This window comes from Lactuca virosa, chromosome 5 (assembly GCF_052849685.1).
Source record: "Lactuca virosa cultivar CGN04683 chromosome 5, Lactuca_virosa_CGN04683_v6, whole genome shotgun sequence".
In the NCBI taxonomy this organism is placed as follows: Eukaryota; Viridiplantae; Streptophyta; class Magnoliopsida; order Asterales; family Asteraceae; genus Lactuca; species Lactuca virosa.
Window position 1 is genome coordinate 212,062,227 of NC_136430.1, and position 15,832 is coordinate 212,078,058.

General features: G+C 37.5%; 1 protein-coding gene across 1 annotated transcript; it reads right to left on the reverse strand.

The window, feature by feature from the left end:
- Positions 1-472: 472 nt before the first annotated feature.
- On the reverse strand, positions 473-904 carry LOC145112325 (uncharacterized). The gene has a single exon (XM_079048499.1). The coding sequence runs from the start codon at positions 902-904 to the stop codon at positions 473-475; it is 432 nt and encodes a 143-aa protein (XP_078904625.1).
- Between the last annotated feature and the right edge of the window lie 14,928 nt (positions 905-15,832).

Sequence of the window (15,832 nt, forward strand, 5' to 3'; positions counted from 1 at the left end):
TTGTAGTTGCGGTGGATGGTGAGGGTTTTAGGGACATCTTGAGTGATTATTCTGTGGGTTGAAGTTGTGGTTAAAAGGTGGTTTGGTAAACTTCTGATTTTTACGAAATGATGGTGGTGGTAGCCTGTTGAATTGTTGGCTAACCAAGGCGATGGCTAAATTCTTCTTCATCATCCATTTTAGAATCAGCTTCATATGACTGCGGTGGGTTGTCATATGAAATTGGGTAGGATGACTCCGTGGGATATGAATACTGTAGAGTGTTGACTTGTGGGGTTTGAGCTATCACGACAAGCGGTCCACCCAGGTCTGCACAATCTTTTAGCATAGTCGATTCTTGTGCTTGAAGTTCTCCCTATAACTTGAACAAGGATAAAGTACGAATCTTCCTATCCCCTTGCACAATCATCTTTGCGGTAGACCAATGTCTTCCCAAACCGTTGAGAAACTGTAGGTTTGTTTCATGATTACTTCAAACTGTACCAACATTTGATAACTTCGTAACGATGAGATTGAATCGTTTGAACGAATCGTCAAGACTTTCACCGGGAATAGATTTAAAGTTGTTAAACTCATTGAGAGTTGTGGTGAGTTTCTTATCTTGAGCTTGTTCTGACCCTTGATAGAGATTCTTGAGCGCTTCCCAGATATCCTTAGCAGATTTGCAGTTGATGATGACGTCAAATTTATCAGGAGCAACACCGCAAGAGATTTCATAAAAGGCTATGGCATCATTCACCATTTTTTCAAGATCATCTTTGGTTGGTCGATTCATTGCAGCTGGACCTCCACCTAGTCGTGCCTGAGCACCTTCTGCTTGAACAGGAGTAAGAACAGGGACATGGGGACCTTCTTCCACAGACCTCCATACATCTCTACCGAGCCTCTTGAGATACCTTTCCATTCTTTAAGACCAATGGTGGTATTCATTCGCAACAAGTATTGGAGCTTTGTTCGAACCTCCAACACTATTGGAAACATTCAATGATAAAGCTTGTGCCATATTTCCTTTGTTTTGAAATTTTTTTTTATTTTCAAGAATGAGCTTTAGTGGTATAGAAGGCTTTTCAAAATCAAAGTTTTGTTTAAAAATCAACCACTTTGGCTCTGATACCAATTGTTGAGAGAAAACTTTTAAGAAACACTTGAACAAACGTTAGTACAAGATAATAGTTGCGGAATAAGTTAATCTCAAGGATCAAGTTAGCTCAACAATAATAAGTTAGAAGTGTTAGATTGTTAATTTCGGAAAAGTAAAGGAAATGTAAATGACAACAAGTTATATCAAGTAGACACAAAGCTGATTCATAACAAGGTTTGCATTCAAACACAAGTTAGTATATGTGATCAGCTTAAGGTGAAGAGGATCTAGGATATTAGAAGATAATAAGATAGAGAAGAATGGTCTTTTGTATTTCAATGAAAGTTCAGAAAGATCTTGAAGGTAGGTTAGATTACATGAAGAGGGAGTCTCTCTTTATAGAGACCCAAAAAGTTACATAAGAAATAATCTAATACTAAATTACCGACTTTAGTGACCATGCATGGTTCACTGGACAAAAAAATGTAAATACGCTAAGTTAGAAAAGTATCATCGGGGTCTTCATGTTTAGATCAACTCTGCGGTAGTGGCTGCGGTTCACTAAACGTCTTCTTCAACTCCGGTAGTTCACTTCTACTACGACATCAACTCCAGTTGCGGTATCGACTACAATCCACACTGCGGTTCCTTAGCTAAAGAGGGCCACTTTTTGTATCAACAGTAACTAGAGTGAGGTTTTAAAAAAGGTTCTAGTACTTTAAAGATTATACTTTTAATTTTTTATGTCCTATCGAACCCGTTCGGCTAATGACCGTCCACCACACAAAGGAGCGGTGGGTGAAAAGGACACTCATTCAACGATCATTTTATAGGCTGTTCCCTTATACCCCTATTAATGTGTGGCATCGTAAAAGGTGCCTACTATTGATTCGACTGACTTTTCTTCTACATATAGTATTAAACATTTTAATATATATATATATATATATATATATATATATATATATATATATATATATAAGGATGTATTTTAAAACCTTTTTAAAAACAAAAGGTTTAAATATTGATTATCTAAATTAATCATAAAATTAATTAATCAGTTTAATCCTATCATGGATTTATAGTTATCTTTTACTCATTCTTATAATTAAATTAATTACTAAATCCATAAGGATAATTTTAATTAATCTTATAATTAAATATTATCTTATCCCAGATTAACTCATAATATTTATGGTTTTATTTTAATTATCTAAGATATGCAAAAAATTGGATTTTGGCAGAATTCAAGTCAGAGAATTACCAAAAATTAACCACACAAATCAAATTAGGCAGAAAATCCCGAATTTTCAAAATTGAGTTGAGCTCACACCGTGACAAAGACATCGTCACGTCGTGAGAACAATTTTTTTTTATAATTATTCGATTCAACCTATGCATAAACAATGTTAGAAACACCACATCTCTGATACCACGAACGGGTTTTATAGGTTACAAAACAATGTGCTTGCGGAATTTCACTTAACACTTAAGGGCGTATGAAACCTAAAAGATCTATGTCATAACACTTTGAATGTAACATACAGTGAACATCAAAACTAACATGAACCATAATTGAAACCCTAGTATAATCGAAATATAAGAATTAGGGTTACGTACCTTTGATTCGTTGTTGAAAACAAATCACTTCAATCCCTTCTGTTTGTTGGTCTTGGAAAGCTAATACCAAATGGATGATGCCTCTAATGGCTCACACCCAAAACCAAAAACTCTAGAATAAAGAGGAGAGATGTGATATGAGGGAAGTTTCATTCATCTGCTTATGGGTAATCTTATAAACGAAAATTTCAAGTCAAAGGGTCCTATTTATAGTTTAGGTAACTTGTAGGCAAAGCACGATTTGAATTGATTAAATAATAAATTTAATCTTAATTCAAACCCTTTCTTTTTATGCAACCAGGAGTCTCCTAGAAATCCTACAAGAGCTCCCAAAACTGTCCATGCTTGGATGGTTCTAGAACTGCTTCTTTTGTTCAACTATTGAAAAATTACAATTCACCCCTTGCATCTTTAAGTAATTCCAATTAATCACGAATTAATTCCACATTAATTTTGATTAATAATTAATCAATTCTAATTGATTTCGCATTAGTTTATTAATCATATAAATTAACAGATCAATTATTTAACAAATGATCTCATATTAATTTATTAATCACATAATAAAACAACAAATCAACTTTCTATTTCCAATTAATATATTAATCACATAATATATTAACAAATCATTTTCTCATAATTTCCAATAAGTTTATTAATCATATATTAATCTAATAAATTATCCTTCTCTCTGCTAATATAATTTCTAGCTATTTTTGGTCATGAGGGCAACCCAAAAATGTCTTTGCTTCTAATTAGAAGAATATACCAATTTTGTTATGAACTTAGACACCTTAATCCAACAGATGTAACTATAAACCTAATTATGAAATCAATAAACCTCTCTAGTTCGCATGTGGATGTAGCACGATTAACCAAATTGTGTGAACCAATTTAAATCATGTTCCAATTATTTTTTTGCATCTTTATTGTGTGTTTTCCGTGAGTAAACCTAACATGTAAATAATCCATACTACATTTGAACCAGATAGTGAGATGTTCTAGTTTGACTCATTTTGTAGTTTGTGATAGACCTTGTGTTTGAGACTAGATTTTGTTACAACCTTAAGATTTAGTTTAGAAGAAGTTCCAGTAGTTATGGTTATATTTGTATTGTAAAAATTGTAGGAGATGAGGATATTTTCAAGAATTGTTTTTTTTTTCTTAGGGAAAATATTCTCAAGCTATTGGAATTATATTTTTAAAATTAATTCTTGTAAATAACTAATCATAACATATTCAGTAGAGCTCACAACGAGCAACCCAACCTGAACCAAACATTAGCGGGTTGGTTGTGATTTTTTTTCTGTCTAAGTTAGATGGATCAATCGTTTAATCATGTTGGTTTGGTAAAGTTTGAAATTTCTAACCTAATTTCAACCAACCAATCCGTTTAAATATAATAGTTGTTTTTAATTTGTATTTTTTTGATGCTCAAATATGATATTTATGATTATTTTATATTTAATAATAAAAAAATAAAAAATGTTAATAGAAAAAAATTACCAATTGAGTTTCATCTGATATCCTTATTTTATTTATTTAGTTATACAAACTTTGTATAAATATTGGAGTTTATATATTATTTAACTAGGTATAAGTTTTTATTGTCTAGACTTTTAAATTTGATTGGGTTGACTCGGTTTCAACAAATTTATTGAACGGGTTGAGTCGAGAATAATAGCAGGTCATGTCAACCCGTTTCTTAAAAAGGTTGGTTTGGGTGAGATATTCAACCTAATTGTAACACCCGTATTCCAGATGGATCGTTTTTGGGTTTTAAGGAGTCAAAAGATTGGTTTTGGGGAAAATCGAGTGTCACGATGTGACAAGCCAACATTAAGAAACTTGTATATGATCTGTTCTCACGACGTGACACACAGGTGGTCATGACGTGAAGAAGGTGTTTTATTGGTGGAGCTTGCAAGGAAACATCATCATCATCATCTTATATTCTTTCTGGACCTTTGTAAGTGTCAAAGGCTAAAACTTTATTACCCTATGTTGCTAGATCTAGGCTTTTGTCTCATTTTCTTCATGTTTGAGAGAGTTGGAATGGAGGAGATCTATAAAGTTGGCACCTTTGTGGATTCTAAGGGTCCCTTGAGTATTATAGAGTCCAGATCTAGAAGATGGTGGAATATTGGAGTCAAGCCTGTTAAAAATATAAAGTTAAAAATAAAGTCAAAATTAGTCACTGGAGTCTAAATGAAACTTTTAGGTCTCGTCGATAGCTACGCATGGATATACAACCTGTAAAAACGGAGCTCAAATGAAGAAGATATATATTTCTAATAAATCAGGGATTTTTGCGCGCAACCGCGTGCACAAACAGCATGCGCGTCGAGCACCGACACACCACCTAAATGCGACACGTGGCACCACGCAGAAAGCAACACATCACCCTCTTCCGACCAGATGTGCGGCGCACACCTTATCTATGTGCGACGCGCACTCCAATTTAGCCTATGTAAACCTTCGAAAACCAGCTTTTCCCTTACACCATTCTCCCAGATTCTCTCTGGAACACTTTCCACCCTTAGTTCCTTTTACTACCGAGTTTTCGGCCCCTTCGGCGTAGACCTACGATGTCAGATAGCCGGTGAATAGAAGCTCTCGGGTCGGAGTTTTGCCAGCATAATTCCCAGTTTTCGCTAGATTACTCTGTAAGTTAAGCAACACTTATTTTATTTAAGTGTAACTTTTAATTATAGTCATAGTCGTTATTATGAACCTATAATTAAGATTTATCAATGATTCCAAGTCATTATACTGATTGATCTACTTAAAAGAGTGATGTCTAGGCTGGATTTAGTGATGTGTTTAAATTGGGATTTCCAAACAGTATACCATGTATACCAAACAAACCCTACATTTGATATGATCCTACATGGTTACTCCTTACTTGATAAATCTTGATGTAAACATGAAGATTGTTGAGGAATATAGACTATAATTATTATAGTCCCAATGATTATGAAATTAGACTAAGGCGTTGTGCTTTTTACGTCTAGGTGTCTTTGGAAGTGTGGAGCAAAGCCCTGCCAAAATCGTCACTCATCCATTTTTTCAAGTGAGTGATAGTCCCTTTCGTGAACGTGATCTTAATACAAGTATTAATTAATATATAATTATCTATTAAGGAGTTTATATGTGATTTAGATGCTTATTGCCTGGAATATGTATTAAGAACATATTTGATATCGTATGATATGCGAACCAAGTATGGCTCTATATGTGCTAAGATATATATATATATATATCTATTATTTCATTATAATAATAGTAAAAGTATCATTAGAGAGAAGAATAAAAGTTTATTAATACCTGAATATTATGTATACACTAAAGTAGGGTAGTGTTGCCTAAGTAAAGGTAGTGCTAGGAGTTAAACATTGTAGTCTTACTAAGAGATAAGATAAACACCTACAAAAGAGGCTGAAGTTTAATTAAGTTGTAATATCTTGTTTCCTGTCATTTCTTATTTCAGGGTCGTGGGCTGGAAGTTGATTGTGTAAAGGATTTGGGAATTAAGGAGGCAACGTTTAGACCTTTTGGATGGAAGTAATGATGGTTGCGAGATCTTAACCTTTGAATTGTGTTTTGGGCCGAAAGGTAGAAAAGGGAAATTCATAGGTTGGGGTCTTGCATGAAATATGGATTATTGTTTGAAAAGTTTTTATTCCGAGATATCTAGATAATATCGTGGGGCTCTTCAATACCTTTTCGTGGATATAAAGATCGTCGAAAACGGAGTTGGAACAAAGAAGATATGACCGTTAAAAGTTAGGAAGGTTTTGGGATAAGGCGAATACGCTGGGCGGACTAGACAAGGCTAATCACGGAGGAACAACCTGGTACGCTAGGCATACCAGGAGTACGATGGACGTACGCAAGCCTGATGCAAACCCTAATATTTTGGTCTTGGACACTATTTAAAAACTTTAACTCACTCCAAACCCTTATTACCTTCATCCTCCATCCTCCCTAACCCTAATTTCAAAATCCTAGCCCTATTTGTGTGATCCTTGAGTTTTTGAGTGCTTTGACGTGTTCTTGGTGCATCTTGGATAAGAAAGAGCTCATTGGATAAGTGTTGGTTGCATTGGAGCTTGTAGATCCATACCTTGTTCACCTTGATCTTTCTTCTGGAGGTATAAAGCTTGAATCTTGATGATGCATTTGTTAGATTTAGATAATTTTGAGTATTATGAGCTTTTGGTCACTTTAGTGGAGTGCCCTAAGGGATGTATATAGTCAGGTAGGATAGTCTGAGAACTCTTGATCTAGGATTTATTTCCTGTTCCTTGTTTGGTTTTGGCTATAGAGTAGGATCATCTGTTCGGGTGGCTATCTCGCCTCTGGCTACTTATGGTTACACATTTCATGGAGGTTAGCTGGTAGTAGGACAGTGTGTTGTGAGAGGACTAGTAGGCGGTAGTGAGCCGTATGATTGATGTTTGTCTTTATTATGTGCCTAATTTATCCTTGATTATTTATATGTCGACATATGGTGGTAATGGGTTAAGGCGGTCATGCTTTGTGTTGTAGGCCAAGATACTCGGTGCGGGCTGGCTATAAGTTATAGCCACAAAGGCTCGGGAAGAGCAGTTGGTTTGAGGCGGTAGACCAATAAACCCTAGGTGTTCCATCCCGATGGCTAATTGGACCCGTTGCATGTTGGCATTCCAGTGCAAGGACTGATTGTGATTGGGCATTCCCCTCCGATGATTGTAGGCCGTTATGCATGCATGTATGTTTATCGTATGGGGTATTTTGGGGGAACTCACTAATCTTTGCGTTTACCTAGTTTTTTTTTATGTTTTTCAGGTTTTATCGTTGATTGTTGGAAGGCGAAGGTAGGACTGTACACACTTATCAGCAATATTGAGGATTCTGCATTTCTTACATTACTTTGATTTTCAGTAAATGTACTTTGAAATAAATGGTTTTCTTAATAATGGATTTATAATTGGGAAGTTTTACTTTATTAAAATGAAAAATTTTGGTTGTGAAAATTGGAAGTTCGAAGTTGGTATCAGAGCCCTGGTTTGAGCGAATTGGAGGAACACTTGTGTGAATCTAGTCACAAACTAGCATCCGAGAATTTTCACAAAAATGTTTTTTTAAAAAAAAGACTTATAGTAAGAGGGTTGCTTTAGGGACATGGGCTCGGTCTCTTGTCATGTTCTTGTTTGATTGTTGGCTTGGGACCGGGAACATGGGCCTTGACTTAACTTCACTTTTATAGGAAGATGCAATGTGTACAGTCAGCCAGAGCTCGAACAGGAGAGTGGTTCCTAAAATACCCACACCGTTATATGTGCTGATTTTTGACTTTGTTGATATATGAACTGTTAGAAAATCATGCTAGTGGATAATCTAGGGTTCTTATAGGGATCGTTGGATAGAAGTGTCTGATTTCAGTGATGCCTTATGATATAGGGAATTTCTTGCTATATGTTACTTGATTGTGTGGTTGTTGCATGTATGTTGATTAGTTATATATGGTTGAGATTAAATAGCCTTAGAATGATCTACTTAGCCTTACTTCCTTATCCTTGTTTTTTTTGTGGACTTAGGATAGAGTCAATTATTCGACAGCCTATCTGACCCCGTATTATGTACAACAACCATGCACAATGCAATTAGTGGTACGGGAGCGAGGGTAATCCTAGGGGGAGTACCTAGAGAGTTAGTTGTAGCCCATAGAAGCGCGTAGGTGTTAGCGAGCCTAGGAGTGGTCTAGTTCAGTGCCCTGGAACCTTGGGATGAATTCTGAATCGACTACGGATAGGTATGGAAGGTAATATGGGCCCGTACTACTGAAAGCACATGATCCATATGAGATTCAGAAGGAACCTCGAGGTTACTAAGGAACTAATAGGAAGGTAGCCTGGTGTGTTGAGCACTGTGTTTGATATCTGATCTTTCCTTAGTATATTTTTCAGTATGTCAACTATCGGAGGTTCAGGATCAGGAGTTGGTGACACATGGATCCGAGAATTTTCACAAAGTTGTTTTTTTAAAAAAAAAACTTATAGTAAGAGGGTTGGTTTAGGGATATGGGCTCGGTCTCTTGTCATGTTCTTGTTTGATTGTTTGCTTGGGACCGGGAACATGGACCTTGACTTAACTTCACTTTTATAGGAAGATGCAATGTGTACAGTCAGCCAGAGCTCGAACAGGAGAGTGGTTCCTAAAATACCCATACTTGTTATATGTGCTGATTTTTGACTTTGTTGATATATGAACTATTAGAAAATCATGCTAGTGGATAATCTAGGGTTCTTATAGGGATCGTTGGATAGAAGTGCCTGATTTCAGTGATGCCTTATGATGTAGGGAATTTCTTGCTATATGTTACTTGATTGTGTGGTTGTTGCATGTATGTTGATTAGTTATATATAGTCGAGATTAAATAGCCTTAGAATGATCTACTTAGCCTTACTTCCTGTTCCTTGTTTTTTTCTTTTGTGGACTTAGGGCAGATTCAATTATTCGACAGCCTATCTGACCCCGTATTGTGTACAAGAACCATGCACAATGCAATTAGTGGTGCAGGAGCGAGGGTAATCCTAGGTGGAGTACCTAGAGAGTTAGTTGTAGCCCATAGAAGCGCGTAGGTGTTAGCGAGCCTAGGAGTGGTCTAGTTCAGTGCCCTGGAACCTTGGGGTGAATTCTGAATCGACTACGGATAGGTATGGAAGGTAATATGGGTCCGTACTACTGAAAGCACATGATCCATTTAAGATTCAGAAGGAACCTCGAGGTTACTAAGGAACAAATAGGAGGGTAGCCTGGTGTGTTGAGCACTGTGTTTGATATCTGATCTTTCCTTAGTATATTTTTCAGTATGTCAGCTATTGGAGGTTCATGATCAGGAGTTGGTGACACATGGATCCGAGAATTTTCACAAAAATGTTTTTTTTAAAAAAAAACTTATAGTAAGAGGGTTGGTTTAGGGACATGGCCTCGGTCTCTTGTCATGTTCTTGTTTGATTGTTGGCTTGGGATCGGGAACATGGACCTTGACTTAACTTCACTTTTATAGGAAGATGCAATGTGTATAGTCAGCCAGAGCTCGAACAGGAGAGTGGTTCCTAAAATACCCATACTCGTTATATGTGCTGATTTTGACTTTGTTGATATATGAACTGTTAGAAAATCATGGTAGTGGATAATCTAGGGTTCTTATAGGGATCGTTGGAAAGAAGTGTCTGATTTCAGTGATGCCTTATGATATAGGGAATTTCTTGCTATATGTTACTTGATTGTGTGGTTGTTGCATGTATGTTGATTAGTTATATATGGTCGAGATTAAATAGCTTTAGAATGATCTACTTAGCCTTACTTCCTGTTCCTTGTTTTTTTCTTTTGTGGACTTAGGACAGAGTCAATTATTCGACAGCCTATCTGACCCCGTATTGTGTACAACAACCATGCACAATGCAATTAGTGGTGCGGGAGCGAGGGTAATCCTAGGGGGAGTACCTAGAGAGTTAGTTGTAGCCCATAGAAGCGCGTAGGTGTTAGCGAGCCTAGGAGTGGTCTAGTTCAGTGCCCTGGAACCTTGGGATGAATTCTGAATCGACTACGGATATGTATGGAAGGTAATATGGGCCCGTACTACTGGAAGCACATGATCCATACGAGATTCAGAAGGAACCTCAAGGTTACTAAGGAACTAATAGGAGGGTAGCTTGGTGTGTTGAGCACTGTGTTTGATGTATGATCTTTCCTTAGTATATTTTTTAGTATGTCAGCTATTGGAGGTTCAAGATCAGGAGTTGGTGACACATGGGGAGTAGTTCTGAGTGAGGAGGAGATCCGCAGGATCATTGTTGCAGAGTGGCCAAGGCGATCAGGGAGATAACTCAGGAGTTGTTTGGAATGGTCAACACCACATTGATTGAGGAGTTTGACTGGAACTATGTTGCCGCCACACAGGTAGCTCATGTCGCAGCCATAACAGCCATCACCATTGCAAGATCTTTGTTAAGTATTTAGTGTTGCGTCATTGGGCCTGTTTGTTTAGTCCGTTTGTATAAACGAGTTGGGCCTGTACATTCTTATTTATTGCTAGGGTTAGAGTACATAAGGTGCATGCATGAATCGTATTTTCGTTAACTCTAATATCATCTTTGTAACCCTATTTACGCCTCTACAAAAGTAATTCTTCATCGAGTTCTTCTGTGGCGTGACTATTAATCATTCAACACCAGTTTGATCAATATTATGTTCTTGTTACTTATCTGTTTGAATCTTTTAGATCTATAAGGTTTTATTTTCAACAATTGGCATCAGAGTAGGAGACTGTGTAATCTATACGCATCTCTTCTGTTTATAGAGTTTTAGGGTTTCCGTTAATATAGGATGTAACTCAGTTATCTTCTTTGTTATTCTGACGGCTCAAAGAGATCGTAATATTACCCTATAAACAATATTTGTTTACACATCTGATTCATTACAGATATCAAAAGGTTATTCACCATGCCGAACGACGATTCAAACATCAACTCCTTGAATATCTCAAGCAACATTGGATCAACAACCAGAATCCCGATTCTTTTTCGTCACGAATATGAAGTTTGGGCGATGCACTTTGAAGATTATGTTCTAGGCTCAGAAGATAATGGTTATCTGATTATGGAGGCAATCACTCTAGGTCCGTTTGTTCACACATAGACGAAGAGAAAAATCAAAACCCAGAAAGAATGCAACCAACTGCTCCTTGATGTGAAGCACATGCCTCAAGACAAGAAAGACAAACTCATGATCAATATTAAAGCAATGAGAATCATTAGATTCGCTTTGCAAGCAGATACTTTCTGTCTCGTGAGCTCTTGTGACATAGCGAAGGCCATTTGGGATAGGTTGAGAGAGCTCTACTCCACAGATGCAGATCTAGAGCATTCGACTCAAACGCTCTTGCTATCTGAGTTTGGCGAATTCATTCAAAAGCCTGAAGCAACACTGACTACCACGTTCAATCAATATAATCATCTTCTCAACAAAATGATGAAGCGTGGTATAGGACGTGAACTGATTGAGCAAAAGGTCACGTTCATGAACAGACTGCGATCAGAGTGGAAGGCAGTAGTGTCAACTGTTAAAGCGCACGAACAGTTTACGAACTATATTCTTGCTAAGCTTGTGGGTATTCTGAAGGCACGAGAGAGTGAAGTGACGAAACAAGCGTAGGTGGTTTTTGGAATAGGGTCTTTAGCCTTGGTTGTGAAGGGCAAGACAATGGCTGATGATGGATCTGGATCAGATCACTCTGAGCATGAGCTCTCAAATGAAGATTTTGCTTTAATGGTGTCAAACCCTAAGCAATTTGCTAGGAAGAAGTTTCCCTCAAGCAAAAACAGAAACTGGCACGGAAGCTATAGCTCGGAGAAAGTGAAAGAGGAGAACATGAGTGGTTCTCAGAAAGAGGAAGAGAAGAAGGAGAAAAAGGTGGTTGGTGACTCTGGATATGATTGTAACTATTGTCATAACAAAAACCATATTCCCAAGGAGTGTATGTTGCGAAGGCAGAATGAGAAGAATGATGGTGAGGATGAGGAAGCTTACCATCTGAGAAAGTTGGAGGAGATCAAGAGGAAGAAAGCCAATGATAACCTTATGCCTGTGTTAATTGTGCAGGAAAATATGGCTCAAGGCGAGTTTGGAGGAGTGTAGGTCTGGTCGACAGACTCCGAGGATGAAGAAGTTCGCAAGCCCACACACGGAATGGCATTTGTAGCAAAAGAGGCAAGTTCGCAGTTCTCAGGAAGATGTTTAATGGTGACTGGTGGAAGTTTGCAGATGCAGGAGAATGTTGACAGAAGTCAGAGAAGGGATGATAGTTGTTTTGCCGCACGACCTGCTCCAGAACAAATCAATGAGTGCGAACAGCTAATCAATAAGGTACATTCCATTCTCGAGTCTCTTAATATTCCTGTATCTAGATATGAAACTGAGTTAAGCAAATTAAAATTCACCTTTTCAATTATAAGCTATAGTTTAAAGCGAACCCGGTTGACAAACTCTAACCTAAATGATCAATTGAGCATGTCTACAATTAATAGTGATGAGCGGCGTATGTGGATTCAGAAGATCGAGTCGGATTTGTCTATGTCTAGGGATGAATATATTTATTTGCAAAGAGATAATCTTATGCTTTTGAAACAGCGCAACATTTTTTGTTCAATTGCAAAACAAATTTACTTTAATATCACTCAACTGCACCTTGATTGTGAAATTGGTAAGAAAATTCACAAGATGATTTTGCCATTTCTCGAATTAAAGGAAGATGAAATAGACGTAGACTGCTACAAATGCGAATCTATCGTTTCGTCTGAAGAAACTTCTGATGCGTACAAATATGGACTTGAACGAATCGAAAATTACATTAAGTCCAAGGACCACAAAAATATGTTGAAACAAATCTTGGATGAGAATGATAAAAAGCAGATTAAATCTGATACTGTATAGAAATTTGACTCATTGAATGCCAAGTTGAGTTCAGAAAATAAATTGAATGTTGAAAACACTTCTGAATTCGATGAGGATAGTGAGAGCGAGATCTTCGTAGAGGATGAGGTTGACTACTCGGAATTCGTTAAAAACGAACCTCAACCTGCGAAAGATCTTGTTTTTGAAAATTCAGTCGAATTCGCAAGAATTTCTCAAAACAAACCAAAATTTTTGAAAGAAAAGGCAACTGTTTTTCCAAAGGTCCAAACTACTCCAAATCAAGTTTTTAAAGTTAATGGAGTGACCGAAACTCAAACTGTCGAATTAAATTCCATTGTCGATGAAGATAACAAGGATGGTTAAAATGAGTTCTTCTAGTCAGCCCCAATAGATAATGCTGATGAAACTGTTGGCTTATTTAAAAGGACCTTATGGAAAGCGAAGGGAAGATACGTGGCTGAAGCCATAAACAATCGCTCAACATTTGAAAAAGGTAGCCCAAGTGGTACCGAAGAAGTTCGCAGCGAATCCAAACCAGTGTAGAGCGAATCAGGTGTGGCAAAACCAAAACCAAATGTGAATATTCACAAGTCGTCTAAGCAACTTGCAGATCAAAAACAATAAATAAATGAGAGATATAAAAGAAATCTCAATGAAAGGAAGCAATTTTGGCAATCCCAAAATTCTGGCTATGTTCGCAATGAAAGAAGTTTTAATCACAATGCGAAAGTACCTTCGCAGGTAAATCCCAGTCAATGTTCGCATTGCTGCTCTCACGGTTCAAGGGACTCTCAGCAAAAGAGGACTCCAAAACCCTTCTTCACAAAGAAACCAATGGAGAGACCAAAGCCTTATCACTCTCAATCCACGAAGTCTACACCCAATGATATCAAAGGCAAGGGAAAAATAGTTTCAGAGCCGAAAGTTCCAACCAAGACAACGAATGCCAACCCTAAGGAAACTGAAAAGAAGTCCGTTAAGAATCAAGCTAACACCAAGCACAAATCTTCTGACTCTAAAGAAACGAACTTAAAAGATAACAAAATCAAAGTTTTTACCATCAAACGAAAAGATAAAACCACACTCATTAAACAAACATATTTGGTTGATCTTGACATTACTTTTCCTCCTTTTGTGAAAGGCTCACAAGGACCCAAGAAACTTTGGGTTCCTAAATCTGCTTGATTTTGCAGGTATTTCATGACGAACAGTTCGACACTGAATGGTACATTGACAGTGGCTGTTCGCGTCACATGACAGGAAGGAAGAAGGAGCTACGAGAGTTCAGGGCTCTTAAGGATGGTGGTAATGTAAAGTATGGGAATAATTCTTTTGGAAGAATAAAAGGCTATAGAATGATAACAAATGGAGATTTCTTAATTCACAAAGTGGCATACTTTGAAGGATTACAGCACAACCTTGTTAGTGTCTCGCAATTGGTTGTGGGGACTGGATTGAAGGTGTCATTTGATGACGAAGGATCAGAAATCGTTGACAAGAAAACTAAGTCTGTTCTTCTGAAATCACAAAGAAAGGGTGAGATGTATCCGTTAAATCTAAACCCAATACGAGGGAAGCCAACCATTTGCCTACTTACAAAAGCTCACTCAGACGAAAGCTGGCTATGGCATAGGCGTCTTTCGCACTTAAACTTCAAAGACATCAACAAGCTCATTCTTGGTGATCATGTGCGAGGACTTCCTCTGTTGAAATTCGACAAGGATCATTTGTGTGCAGCCTGTGAGATGGGCAAGCAAAGTAGAAAAACTCACCCAACTATCGTGAACACGAAAGTCATCGAACCTTTGAACTTCTACACATTAACTTGTGTGGACCTTATCTTATTGAAAACATTGGTGGTATTAAGTATATTCTAGTAATTATAGATGATTTTTCTCGTTTCACTTGGGTGTTCTTTCTTAGACAGAAATCTGATGCAATACCAAAGCTCAAAGAATTCATCAAGCAAATTGAGCTTCAACTGCGAAAGCTGGTTTGCAACGTTCGCAGCGACAACGGGCTAGAATTCAAAAACCAAGAGTTTGAAGAATTTCTTGCTGAAAAGGGAGTCACACACAACTTCTCTGCTCCCTACACTCCAAAACAGAATGACGTAGTTGAAAGACGAAACCGTTCCTTGTGTGAAGCTGCACGAACCATGCTAACGTTCGCATGTCTGCCACTCTACTTCTGGGCAGATGCTATCACTACTGCTTTCTTTACCCAAAAGAGATCTGTGACAACCCAAGATTTCCCCCGTTATTTTTAACCCATCTCCCGTAATAAAAAAATTTAATCTTATTAAATTTTCCGTCAACTTCTTGGGTTAAGTAAATCAACTAGGGATATAATTAAAATTCTGTACGATTCGGAATAAACCGGGAATCACGCGAAAAACTTGAAACTTCCTCGAAAATCACCGAGTTCACGGTCAGAACGAGTTTACGACCATAAACTCGTGTAGACCGTAAACCCGTTTACGGTCGGTGCAGGGTGGACCCCCTTGACCGAGAACTCTACCCTATATATAGAGTATATGGCCTTCATTTCACCCTTTACACACTTCAAAGGCTTTCTCTCTCTACTCTCTCTACCTTCATCAAGTTTACTCAAGGAAAACCCTCAAGAAAGTAAGTGATTCCCTCCTTTGGGTGTTAATCCTTCCTA